Raw genomic sequence first — 14,514 nt, forward strand, 5'->3', positions numbered from 1 at the left:
ACCTGCGTCACCGATGCAGGCCCTGCAACAGTCGAGACGCTCTCTCAGCAGCTGACCTTCTACACAAGCTGTGTGTGTGGGTGGGTGGGTGTTAGTTAATTAGTTACTCGAAGGATTTCAAGATTTAATATGGCTGGCAAAAAGTGGCCGCCAAATTAAACGCATGTGCATTGTACTTACTGAAAGCAGCGTTACGGATTTTGCAAATGTTCATTTTTTTCCCTCCTTTTAGACAACTGTGTCTTTCTAGAAGTGTTCAGCCATCAATAAATAATTATGTGGCGTATGCCTGCAGGAACACGTGCAGCGAGTGAGAGAGAGAAAGCGAGCGAGCGAGCAACATACACACACACATGAGAGAGAGCGTGCTGGACACATAAGAATAATAATACTTCGTTACATTGATATACCGGTGTTCTCAGTATTCAAAGTGCTATCCACACAGGGAGGAACCGGGAACCAAACCCACAATCTTCCACAGTCTCCTTACTGCAAAACAGCAGCACTACTACTGTGCCACAAGGCAGTTAAAGAATGCACCGGGCTCGATTTTGTTTTCACTTCTGTTTACAGCGATCGGGTCGTAGATATCATTGTTGCAATGTTACTTTTCTTGGTGGCTTATTACATTACGGATGTTTCACATGTTCATTGTTTCCCCTGTGCTTAAAAGACATTAAAAAAGTGTTTCTCAACTGTGACTCCGGAACCTCACAGTACGCAAGCTATATTGAGCGTCAACAATGAAGACCCGCTACACCTTAATACACAGCGCTTTGAGTACTGAGAAAAGAGCTATATAAATGTAATGAATTATTATTATTATTATTATTAAGTACTGAAACTGTGTCGTTCAGGAAGTGTTCACCCATCAATACATAATTATGCGGTGTATGCTACGCTGCGGGTTGGCTAGTATATTATAATGTAATTAGCAGTGGCCCCAGTACTGCCCCCTGCTTGACACTACTCTTAACATCACCCAATTCTGAAGAGGTTCCTTGCACCGTCAACCTCTGCCTCCTGTGTCTGAGCCAATTCTGCACCCACCTACACCCTGAACTGCCACTTCTTTTAGTTTGATGCCCAATCTCTCATGTGGTACCTTATCAAATGCTTTCTGATGTGTTAATCAAATGTCCAGTTCTATTCTTTTAGATGTAACAACAATAACATTTCTTTCTCTTAAGACACTTTCATTTACAGGGTGTCGCTCAAACTGCTTTACAAGATGTCAGAGATAGTTGCCAAAGAAGAAAATGAATCAATTTTGGTAAAAATAATGATAAATAAATAGCAAAAAAATGAATATGAGCTTATGTAATATAGATATATAAATAGTAGAAAAGTATAAGATATATCTAATATCTTTTTGTAAATCTCTAAAGATCAATCTGGTGATAAGTCAGATGGCCCCATGGAAAACAAACAAACAAACAAACAAAATAAGCTCCAGATAAGCTGGAGTGGGAAAAAAAAAATCTTCACGGGTTCAAGTTCAAATAACTGCCTGGCCCCCACTGGGCATTCTACTTACCATAAATACTCTTAAGACATTCAGTGGTCTTGAAATTACAGAATATACAGCAAATGTATACAGTAATCCTTCGCTATATCACGCTTCGCCTTTCGTGGCTTCACTCCATCGCGGATTTTATATGTAAGCATATTTAAATATATATCGCGGATTTTTCGCTGCTTCGCGGGTTTCTGCGGACAATGGGTCTTTTAATTTCTGGTACATGCTTCCTCAGTTGGTTTGCCCAGTTGATTTCATACAAGGGACGCTATTGGCAGATGGCTGAGAAGCTACCCAGCTTACTTTCTCTCTCTCTTGCGCTGACTTTCTGTGATCCTGACGTAGGGGGTGTGAGCAGGGGGGCTGTTCGCACACGTGGACGATACGGACGCTCGTCTAAAAATGCTGAAAGATTATTTTCACGTTGCTACCTTCTGTGTGCAGCTGCTTCGTGAAGCGACATGCTGCATGGTGCTTCGCATACTTAAAAGCTCAAAGGGCACGTATTGATTTTTGATTGAAAAACAAACTCTGTCTCTCTCTCTCTCTCTCTCTCTCTCTCTGCTCCTGACGGAGGGGGTGTGAGCTGCCGCCTTCAACAGCTTTGTACCGGCGGTGCTTCGCATACTTATAAGCCAAACAGCCCTATTGATTTGTTTGCTTTCCTCTCTCTTTCTGACAGACTCTGCTCCTGACGCACACTCCTTTGAAGAGGAAGATATGTTTGCATTCTTTTAATTGTGAGACGGAACTGTCATCTCTGTCTTGTCATGGAGCACAGTTTAAACTTTTGAAAAAGAGACAAATGTTTGTTTGCAGTGTTTGAATAACGTTCCTGTCTCTCTACAACCTCCTGTGTTTCTGCGCAAATCTGTGACCCAAGCATGACAATATAAAAATAACCATATAAACATATGGTTTCTACTTCGCGGATTTTCTTATTTCGTGGGTGGCTCTGGAACGCAAACCCCGCGATGGAGGAGAGATTACTGTATATCTAGCTTAGTTGTATCCCAGTGAAATGAAAACCAATTCTACTGGCCGCAGAGGTCAACTGGAGTACCTCTAAGCCTTGTATAGAAGCCCAAATTCTTTCCTCTATGGGTGTTCACCTGCTCAACCATCTTTCTGGGTGGCCACCTCAAAATATCAGACGTCGTCTTGGCTTCCTTAATTAGCTCTGGCGGCTGTCTTCATGTTCTGCCTCCCGCAGTTTCCCGTCTTCCTTCGATCTATCATTTGATTGCAGAGTCTTTTCCTCTGATATCCTGGCACTATGACACTAACCCTAGGCCGCTGAGAATCCTACCAAGCAGGGAACCCCTAAACTTAGCTGTCACCACTAGCAGCTGTATCAATTCTGCAAACACACGAAGTTCCTGCGTAACACTAAAGCAACAACCAAAATGAAGACTTACCAGAATTTCACCCTCAACCTACATAGCCATGCTATGATTCTGTCCTAGACTGAAGATAAGCAGCAGTGTCAAAAGAGGATGATGATGATCTGGGCCGCTTTTAGTTTCTATGTATGTATGTGTATATAGGATGTCTGTCCACTTTTCACGAGAGAACTACTTAATGGATTTAGATCAGTTTTTTTTTTTCTATAATTTGCTTGAACATTCCGGTTGACTTTGCGACTTCTCTCATCATGCTAAGTATCATAGTTCACTTACGGTACCAATTTATTTGCGCAAACCCGAGAGACACACAGTGGGCCGAGGGTGGTAGGGCCAGCCTCAGGGCATACCGTACATCCACTTACTGTAGCTAGCGAACGAGAGAACTACTTAACAGATTTAGATCAGATTTTTCTTCTATCATTTGCTTGAACATTCCGGTTGATTTTGCAACTTCTCTCCTAATCATTGCAGGAGCAATCCATTAATGCTAATCCGAGACACAGGTTGTGACCCGAGGGGTGTGGGAAGCGTGACGTCGGGAGTGGGAATCCAGGCAGGGCCTTCCTCACTGTCCTTTTTCACTAATATGGGCTCGGAGTATGGCTAGTAGAAAATAATGAAGAGTTTTTGTAGGCATAAGTCTTTTTAATCTTGCATCTTAATGCTTAGTATGAAACAATGCTTACTTTCTCATGTGCTTATAATACTTTTCCTAATACGTGTAAATTACCAATTTTAAGAATACGATTTTCTATATTTTCTCTATAAATGTCTGACTTTACTTAACCATGGAGTGCGATAATGTGAGACGGACACATTTTGATTAATTTCCAGTGCAACTAAATCCTTTTTATTTCCACACACAGGGAGAAGAAGGTGTCATTCCCTGTAACTGTCCCAGTTTTTGGATGTGACAGAAGAGACACGAATGTCATGGCAAGAAAGACCAGAAATATTAAGGAGGAGGTGGACTGTGAATGGGGATATGTCCACCCTGCTCATGGGAGTCTGTCCGTTAAAGATGAGGATTGTGAACAGGGGGCCGTGCCCATTAAGGAAGAAATTGACGAGAAACCTGTCATCGGTAATATGCAGAAACATACAATTAAACACAGAGTCGAGAAAGAAGACCTTCATTTAGGGTCTCTCTCTCATCCTGGTAGTAAAGATGGAGGTGTGACAGGATTAGTCTCCCCTCAGAGTGGAAACTGTTCTGTCCAGGAGTATTCTGTCAGTGTGGAGTCTGATGTTGATTTAGACACAAAGACCACTGAGGAAGTATCAAGGAGAAGAATGCCAGGCGGTCAACCATCATCTACAAATCAATGTGGAGAAGGTAAGTGAAAATTAACAGGAGAAATCATTAACCATGTGTGAGACTTCTTATTAGAAGAAGATGATATTCAAAAGTATGCAAAAGCTGATTTTAGAGAAGTGAAACAAATAATCTTTTTCAATGTCTGGATTACTTAGGTTACTCTTTCTGTAGCTGAAGCCTCTGTTGATTTTGGTTTGATATGTATATCTCCTTTCCTATCAGTTTACCACATCTGGATATTTCAGTGAGACCCCAATGTTATTTCTAGAAGGTTTCAAACTCGAGAAGTGCTCAGGAATCTCCTGAGCACAGAACCCTCTTTAGATGGGTCTATACATTTGAGGTCCATGTCCTGATTTGAACTCCTTCCTTGCATTGTCTCTTTTCTTTCATAAGCCATTTCTTCTAGAAGTTGGTGATGTGCTATGTCTTGTTAACATGATGCATGATTAAATTTCTGTTTAACTTCTGCTTTCTGGTAGAAGAAAGCTGAAGTTACTCCAACTTCTCTTGATGTTTTTGATCTATCCTGACCAGAGTGGTTGTCCCCACCTGATATTCTGATGCAGACTGTAGGTGTTGCAATGATTGGGTTCTGGGCTGTTGATTTTACACCAGGCAAATCATTTAGAATTAAGACCATAAACTTCTGTCACCCCATTGGATGTCTGTTCTTTGACATGATGTGGTCTTTTTGCACAACTGGATGTTCTCCCTTTTTGTGACAAATGATGTCCTTCGTCCTACCCTCCCTGACATCTCACTGGTTACCTGACATGGTTTTAATTTGTTCTCCCTTGTTGCTCTCTGACCAGTCCTTTGATTCAGATGGCTGTCCTGCTGTTTGCGGTGTCTTGTGACACAGCCACATCTTAACGGTGCACACTGTCCTAAGGTGAATGTCATGGCTGTGACATTGATCTCTTGTCTTTCCTTCTCCTTTTCTGTACCTTTCATTGTTAAGATGACTCAAGTTCAAATCCTGGAGAGAGCCAGAGGCTACAGGTTTCATAGATAGATGGGATTAATAATGTATCTATCTATCTCTAAGGGGAAATTCACATACTTTCATTACATACATTCAGACAATTTCCTGATTTTTAGTTGTTATAATGGATGTTTTTCATTTATATGTAGGTAGTTTTCTGCACAGTTTTTGGATATCGGTCTTTGCTTCTACTCACTTTGTTTTCTATTCCCCCCGTAACTTGTAAGGTCAGTGAAATACTCATTGGTAGCCTCCTGTAATGCTAGGTGTGCCACCTAATTGTGATTGGCAAACTTTTAAAGTCCATCTGATTTGTTAAAACTTGCTATTTATATATATATATATATCCAGCTAAATCACTGTCCAAATATTTGCATTTCCATCTGCTTTAAGAGTTATTGATATCTGTGTGTATGAGAGCTGACAACCAATCAGTGTTTCAAACAGAAGTACAATGTGTACAATGCAGTGGCAAAGAAAGAAGGAAAGCTTGGGTTTGGGACAGAAGAGATTCACGTCTGCCTATTGGGGCTTGTTGGTCAACTCCTAGCAGAATGGAAAGGGACAAAACTACGCTTTGATCTTGATAATTTCTGAAGACATTCATACAGGAACCATTTAACAATAATAATAATCCTTTGCATTTATATAGCGATTTTCTCACTACTCAAAGCGCTCAGCAATTGCAGGTTAAGGGCCTTGCTCAAGGGCCTTCCGATTGCCAGTGCAGATCCCTACCCTCAGAGCCACCACTCCACCATTTCTGTCGGGCCATGCGTCAATTGACTGTCGGAATGTGGTAATCTTGCAATACTTTGTAAATCTTCTTTTGTCTGCTCCAGTTAGCGCTTGCCACAGCAGATCATCTTCTTCCATATCTTTCTGTCCTCTGCATCTTGTTCTGTTACACCCACCACCTGCATGTCCACTCTCACCACATCCATAAACCTTCTCTTAGGCCTTCCTCCTTTCCACTTACCTGGCAGCTCTATCCTTAGTATGCTTCTCCCAATATACTCGGCATCTGTCCTCTGCACATGTCCAATCCAACGCAATCTCGCCTCCCTGACTTTGTCTCCCAACCGTCCAACTTGAGCTGACCCTCTAATGTACTAATGTACAACTGATTGTTGTTAGTTGGATTTGTTAGAACTAGGATAAGCTGATTCATACTAAATGGCTGTGCTTGTCCATTCTGTTTTCCATAACCTTGTCCTTTTCGTTCCTTTGTCCAGATATACAGAAGAGTCCCAGCTTGTCCCCCTCTTTGTGTGTTCAGATTTCACTCCATGACAGACAGCAACGAACACCACATGCTGAAAATATGAAGAAAATGGCATCTGGACCACAAACTTTGTCACCAGCCTCTCTGCAGTTTTTTCCTCAGCCGGTTGTCAAACAAACAAAAATGGGCATAATTAATACTCGAGAACAGGAGCAAAATTTCAATTCAGGAGCTTATGTTTGCCAAAACCAAAGGAAACATTTGAAAAGGAAATCCAAATTTGAAGGAAATCAGTTAAACCTTACAGATCAACACCAATATTGCTGTTCTGAGTGCGGCAAACAGTTTTTAAAAAAGAAACCTCTTGAGATCCACCAAAGAGTTCATAGTGGAGAGAAGCCATATTGCTGTTCACAATGTGGCAAACAATTCTCTTACAAGAGCAGCCTTAACACCCACATGAGAACTCACACCGGAGAAAAGCCTTATTGGTGTTCTGAATGTGGTAAGGGATTTTTTAACAACAGCCGTCTTCGGAGGCATGCCAGAATTCATTCTGGGGAGAAACCATATTGCTGCCCCGAATGTGGCAAAAGATTTTGTGTCAAGAGCAATCTTAAGAGCCACATGAATTGCCACACAAGAATGAAGTCATATTGCTGTTCTGAATGTGGAGCACAATTTGCATTTAGCAGCCATCTGAAAAACCACCAAAGAGTTCACACAGGAGAGAAACCATATTGCTGTTTGGAATGTGGAAAACAATTTTCACAGATTGGTGCTCTACAAACCCACAAAAGAATTCATACTGGAGAGAAGCCATATTGCTGCTCCGAATGTAGCAAAAGATTCTCCGACAAGAGCAGTCTTAACTTTCATATGAGAAATCATACGGGCGAGAAGCCATATTGCTGTTCAGAATGTGGAAAGCGATTCTCGCAAGCGAGCAATCTTCAGAGCCACAAAAGAATTCATACTTCTGAGAAGCTGTATAGCTGTTGTGAATGTGGCAAACAGTTCTTATACAGGACTAGTCTTAACACCCACATGACCGTTCACACTGGAGAGAAGCCATATTGCTGTTCTGAATGTGGGAAACGATTTTCAATACTGAGCAATCTTCGCAGACACACAAAAAATTCCCACCAGAGAGAAGCCATGTTGCTGTTATGAATGTGGGAAACGATTTTCAATACTGAGCAATCTTCGCAGACACACAAAAAATTCCCATCAGAGAGAAGGCATGTTGCTGCTTTAAATATGGCAAACGATTTTCACGAAGTTAGCCATCTTCAGAAACGCACACTGTAAAGAAGACACATTCTGGGTGTAGTGAGTAATTTTTAAAAACGAGCAATCCTGAGAGAGAAACAAAAGTATATCAAAAGGAAAGTAAATAGTAAGTCTACAAATATACTGATTTACATTTTGCTCCAGCCAAACTTAAATCAAGAGCAAACCCATGGATGGTGTAGCAGTGGTGAACAAAAACCAACTTATCATAGCTGAACTCCATAGTGACCTGTGAACAGAGTGCTACAAGATACCAGCAGAGGGGAAAAAAGTGCCAGAGTGAGACACTGGGACCACCTCACAGATAGAATAATGGAAATGAAAAAGGTACTGGTCACATGGTATACACCAATCCCAACTAATCCCAAAATTGATGCTGGGTAACCGGACAATGTTCTTACAGGGAAATGGAAGTTTTAGTTCAAAGTGACAAGTCCATGCTGATATTTGAAGGGAGTTAACAATAGAAAATGACATGAAATGTAAATGAAGTTACGTGAGGTCAGTGCAGTGTTGTGACGAATTTCAAGGAAAACCCAGGTGGGCCCTTTTACCCCCTTGACTTGTGTGATGCGTATCCTCATCTCTGAAAGCTGCGTTTTCTTCATACCTCCTCTCACGTCATCAATCTGCTATTTCTTTGTTCTACTTCTAGGCCTCTTCTATTTTTATTTTTATAGGCAGCCACTATTTGATATTGATTAAAGTTTTTTTGTTTATTCTGTATTTAGTTGAATTCTGCTTTGATGATCCAATTCACTTGGGTATTCTGTTCACTGTATGTGGAAATCATAGGAATTATATTTTGCTTTCCTTTATTATTTGATCCTTTTTGGAAGTCTTTAAGACTATTCCTAAGTAGGGTTCTTGTATAACCTCTTCTTCTTAGTGCCTGAAATCATATTCTGGTAGATTTCATGAAGTCCTGTGGTGTAGAACGAATTCTTTTATATCTTAAAAGTTGCAACTTGATGATGCTTTTGTGAGTGTGAGAGGGGTGGAAACTATCCTTGTGAAGGAGGCCATGAGTATCTGTGTCCTTGAAGTACACTCTAGTCTGCAGATCCTCATCTGATTTTATACACGTCGGTGTCAAGGAAATGTACTGAATGGTTACTTACAGAGCATCCGGAAAGTATTCCCAGCGCATCACTTTTTCCACATTTTGTTATGTTACGGCCTTATTCCAAAATGGATTCAATTCTTTTTTTTTCCTCAGAATTCTACACACAACACCCCATAATGACAAAGTGAAAAAAGTTTGAGGTTTTTGCAAATTTATTAAAAATAACAAAACTGAGAAATCACATGTGCATAAGTATTCACAGCCTTTGTTGATGCACATTTGGCAGCAATTCCAGCCTCAAGTCTTTTTGAATATGATGCCACAAGCTTGGCACACCTATCCTTGGCCAATCAAGAACAGGGATACCATGGTCCTTAAACCAGGTACTGGTAGCTTTGGCACTGTGTGCAGGTGCCAGGTCCTGTTGGAAAATGAAACCTGCATCTCCATAAAATTCGTCAGCAGCAGGAAACATGAAGTGCAGTAAAACTTCCTGGTAGACACCTGCGTTGACCTTTGGACCTCAGAAAACACAATGGACCAACACCAGCAGATGACATGGCACCCCAAACCATCACTGACTGTGGAAACTTTACACTGGACCTCATGCAACGTGGATTCTCTTCCTCCAGACTCTGGGACCTTGATTTCCAAAGGAAATGCAAAATTTACTTTCATCAGAGAACATAACTTTGGACCACTCAGCAGCAGTCCAAAGGCGAGACGCTTCTGACGCTGTCTCTTGTTCAAGAGTGGCTTGACACAAGGAATGCGACAGCTGAAACCCATGTCTTGCATACGTCTGTGCGTGGTGGTTCTTGAAGCACTGACTCCAGCTGCAGTCCACTCTTTGTGAATCTCCCCCACATTTTTCAATGGGTTTTGTTTCCCAATCCTCTCCAGGGTGCGGTTATCCCTATTGCTTGTCCACTTTTTTCTACCACATCTTGTCCTTCCCTTCGCCTCTCTATTAATGTGCTTGGACACAGAGCTCTGTGCACAGCCAGCCTCTTTAGCAATGACCTTTTGTGTCTCGCCCTCCTTGTGCAAGGTGTCAATGGTCGTCTTTTGGACAACTGTCAAGTCCGCAGTCTTCCCCATGATTGTGTAGCCTACAGAACTCGACTGAGAGACCATTTAAAGGCTTTTGAGTTAATTAGCTGATTAGAGTGTGGCACCAGGTGTCTTCAATATTGAACCTTTTCACAATATTCGAATTTTCCGAGATACTGAATTTGGGACTTTCATTAGTTGTCAGTTATAATCATCAACATTAAAAGAAATAAACATTTGAAATACATCAGTCTGTGTGTAATGAATGAATCTGATATACAAGTTTCACTTTTTGAATGGAATTACTGAAATAAATCAACTTTGTCATGGTATTCTAATTTTATGACCAGCACCTGTATAGTGAAGAAAGGGGGAGCCTGCTTCCAATAGAATCGATAAAGATGCATTTTCAAGCCATACACTGATGCTCAGGTTAAGTACAACGTTAATGGCTAAAAGCTTACAGCACTTGGGGTTGCCAGGCGGTCTCCTATCCAAGTACTGGCCGAGCCCGAGCGTATTTGGCTTCTGAGATCGGGCACATTCACACTGGTGTGGCCGTAAGCAAAAGCCCCGCTCTTTAACGTTCAGTAAATAGTGAAGAAAGGAGGAGCCCGCTAAAAGAAAGTGGTAGGAGTGATTAGTGAAATTGAGAAAAAGGTAGAAAGATAAAGTCATACACGGAGCAGCGGCGCCTGAGTCATTTGTACTCTTCTGTTTGAAATTTAATACAGTAATCCCTCCTCCATCGCGGGGGTTGCGTTCCAGAGCCACCCGCGAAATAAGAAAATCCGCGAAGTAGAAACCATATGTTTATATGGTTATTTTTATATTGTCATCCTTGGGTCACAGATTTGCGCAGAAACACAGGAGGTTGTAGAGAGACAGGAACGTTATTCAAACACTGCAAACATACATTTGTCTCTTTTTCAAAAGTTTAAACTGTGCTCCATGACAAGACAGAGATGACAGTTCCGTCTCACAATTAAAAGAATGCAAACATATCTTCCTCGTCAAAGGAGTGCGCATCAGGAGCAGAGTCTGTCAGAAAGAGAGAGGAAAGCAAACAAATCAATAGTGCTGTTTGGCTTTTAAGTATGCGAAGCACCGTGCAGCATGTCGTTTCAGGAAGCAGCTGCACACAGAAGGTAGCAACGTGAAGATAATCTTTCAGCATTTTTAGACGAGCGTCCGTATCGTCTAGGTGTGCGAACAGCCCCCCTGCTCAATCCCCCTATGTCAGGATCGGAGAAAGTCAGCGCAAGAGAGACAGAGAAAGAAAAGTACGTTGGGTAGCTTCTCAGCCATCTGCCAATAGCGTCCCTTGAATGAAATCAACTGGGCAAACCAACTGAGGAAGCATGTACCAGAAATTAAAAGACCCATTGTCCGCAGAAATCCACGAACCAGCAAAAAATCCACGATATATATTTAAATATGCTTACATATAAAATCCGCGATAGAGTGAAGCCGCGAAAGGTGAAGCGCGATATAGCGAGGGATCACTGTAGTGCCTTTCATATCTATCTATCTATCTATCTATCTATCTATCTATCTATCTATCTATCATATAGTGCCTTTCATATCTATCTATTATATAGTGCCTTTCATATCTATCTATCTATTTATTATATAGTGCCTTTCATATCTCTCTCTCTGTCTATCATATAGTGCCTATCTATCTATCTATCTATCTATCTATCTATCTATCATATAGACCCATTGTCCGCAGAAATCCACGAACCAGCAAAAAATCCGCGATATATATTTAAATATGCTTACATATAAAATCTGCGATGGAGTGAAGCCGCGAAGCGCGATATAGCGAGGGATCACTGTATACCCTTGCTGAAACAGCCTCTCCAAAATCGACTCGGTCTTTTTACGGGTAGTCTCCTGAATAGGTCTCGCTAATGGCCTATTTTCCACTCCCGCACTGATGATTTGAGCAGCAGGTCACTTGACAGCTCCGCAGTGTGTTGTATTGACCAGATGTTTTCTTTGTTGAGCAATATATTCCCACAGTGTGAGGTGGTGGTGGTGTGTAGGGAGCACAAAACACATCCACAAAAAGTGTTATAGCCATGCTGAGATCAACGGGGCTCATCAGATGAAACTTCCAGGCCCATTTACTAGCCCTAATAAAAACTTCAAAAGGAGGCATTACCTTCACTGTAATACAACATGGCGTCATGACTAGGATGTTGACGTTCACTTCTGACATGAAAGTACACAAAAATGGACATTTATGGGGAGGTTAACTCCTGGGAGAAACCATATTGCAGTTGTGAATGTGGAGAAGATTCTTTGCCTGAAGCCATCTTTCAAGGTATTCAGTAGTTCTTGCATGTGACGAGCCATAGTGCTGTTCAGAATGTGGCAAAAGATTTTAGTGGATGGCTTCACATAAAAAATCATGATGGACTAAAACGGCATTGTTCTGAAAGTGGCAAACGATTAACTAGCCGGAGCGGTTTTTGGTACCATAATTTATTGGATTTTCACTTGTGAGAGCCAAGAATCCCTAGAGGCTGTGATGGATGGAGGTGAAGAATAATAACTCAGTGATGATTTTTGTTTGACTAAACCTCTGTAATGCTTGCCAGATGTTATCTGAATGTATTTATCATAATAAGGAGGACCAAAAAGAAACTTTCTTCCAGGGAACCACATGCTATCAGCTAGAATATGTGCATTTCTCACTGATCTTGCAAACCTGGAGGAAGGAACACCATCTCCACCAGAACCTGAAAAAGATGGACCTTCTTGTTATACCAGCTTGTCTGTCTATTCAGCACCCTGTCTCTGTTGAACTTGCTTCATTATCACTAACAACCACCAAGTTGGCACATAGCCTCTGGGTTGGACTACAGTCTTTTAGTTTTGCAGATTGACTCTTCACAATATCTGCTTGATCAGACCATATCTGACAGAGAAATACTTCAGGCTTTGGTCTGGTCACATCTGGATGACTGAAACTCTGTTTACAAGAATACCAGCATGTGTCACCAAGGCAATGCAGATGATTGAAAATGCAACTGCATATCTGATGTTCAACCAGCGGAGGTGGGCACATCCCTCTCTTGAGACCACAACACTGGCATCCTATAGTGTCACGTACTAGGTTCGAATCTGTTACTGCTTGACTACAGAGTAGTTAATGGGTTGGCACCTATATATATGGAGACACTTCTGAGATCTTACACTTCTTCTCAACCACTGAGACCTGCTTGTGTATGGTGTCTGGTGATGCCACCTCTGCGGAGACCTCTTTGTAGGTCCTAGTTGGTGGAACAATTTGCCCACCTCTGTTTGAAACTGTGACCCAAGACTTTGTGACTTTGTCTATCTGAATGGATATCTGCTGGCAGGAGTTTTCTAATTTAGGAATTGTAGCTTGCTGGGATTTTGTTCTGAGCTCTTCACTCGTGTTGGTCACTCTTGTCACCTTGTCCCGATACGCTTGTTCCCACGCAGTCTTCCAGGCTGATGTTTACTCAAATATGTTGTCCTCTCTTGTGATAGAATAGAATCCCCCCCTTCGAAATATTCCCATTTTGTTTGCTGTACGCTCTTAAATAAAAACACACAAGCTAATATTTTTTCCAGCTTTACTTACTCAATGCCATCTCTAACATCCAAGTGCAAGATATGACAGCTACAGTTCAGAAGAATTATAAAAAATCAAAAACAAGACCTACTGAGATGAATAAAGGACCCCCCCCTAACTCCATCAGGTGTCAGTGCCCACCATTTCCATGGCGGTTACTGGCTTCCTTCCCCCTGTGCTCAGTTGTAATGAGTGTGATTAGTGAAGCTGTTCCTGGTCCATTCATTCCCTTCCTTGGTAGTGCCACTGACTGTGGGTGACAAGCCACTTTCAAAAGATCTCAGGGATAGAGTTGTGGACAGACCTAAGCCAGGAGATGGAGACAAAAACATCTCAAAGGCTTTATCAATCCCAAGGAGCTCAGTAAAGTCCATCATAAACAAGTGTTTGGCACTACTAGGACTCTCCAAACTGGATGGAAGACCAAGGAGGACACTGGTAAGAGAAGCTACCAAGAGCCCAATGGCCACTCTGAAGAAGTTACAGGATTTGATGGCAAAGCGCTCCACAATTGTGGCTTGTTCGGGAGGGTCGCACTTCTCAAGAAAGGCCACATTGAGGCTCGTTTGAGCTTTGCCAGAATGCACCTTGAAGATTCTGCTGCCAAGTGGAAAAAAGGTCTTATGGTCAGAGGAGAACAAAAATCAAACGGTACACTTGGTGGAAATCCGATGCAGCTCACCGTCCACAGCACACCATACCTACAGTAAAGCATGGAGGGGGCAGCATCCTGTTGCTGGGGGGGCCTGGGGCTCTTGTTAGGGTAGAAGGAAAAATGGATGGGGCAAAAATACCATCAAATTCTTGAGGAAATCCTGCTACCCTCTGCCAGAAAGGTGAAGATGGGCAGAATGTTCACCTTTCAACACGACAACGACCCGAAGCACATGACAAAATTGACCACACAGTGGCTGAAGGAGAAAACAGTGAATGTCCTGGTGTGACCAGTCAGAGTCCAGACCGAAATCACATTGAAAATCTGAGGAAAGATCTGAAGATAGCAGACCACCAACACTCGCCATCCAGTGTGACCGAA

The 14,514-nt window shown here is 41.9% G+C and overlaps 2 protein-coding genes across 4 annotated transcripts in view; both read left to right on the forward strand.

Annotated features, from left to right (window-relative positions):
* The window catches only part of LOC114669344 (gastrula zinc finger protein XlCGF57.1-like), a 34,427-nt gene extending 24,214 nt beyond the window's left edge, over positions 1 to 10,213 (forward strand). Inside the window, exons 2-3 of the mRNA XM_051921734.1 lie at positions 3,792 to 4,261; positions 6,467 to 10,213. Coding sequence (XP_051777694.1) covers positions 3,859 to 4,261; positions 6,467 to 7,629 — 1,566 coding nt within the window. The 5' untranslated portion in view covers positions 3,792 to 3,858 and the 3' untranslated portion in view covers positions 7,630 to 10,213. The remainder of the gene's footprint in view (positions 1 to 3,791; positions 4,262 to 6,466) is intronic.
* The window catches only part of LOC114669326 (zinc finger protein OZF-like), a 523,681-nt gene that overhangs the window by 120,578 nt on the left and 388,589 nt on the right, over positions 1 to 14,514 (forward strand). The gene's annotated exons all lie outside the window — the stretch shown is intronic.

The sequence above is a fragment of the Erpetoichthys calabaricus genome (genome assembly GCF_900747795.2).
Source record: "Erpetoichthys calabaricus chromosome 1 unlocalized genomic scaffold, fErpCal1.3 SUPER_1_unloc_22, whole genome shotgun sequence".
Taxonomy (NCBI): Eukaryota; Metazoa; Chordata; class Cladistia; order Polypteriformes; family Polypteridae; genus Erpetoichthys; species Erpetoichthys calabaricus.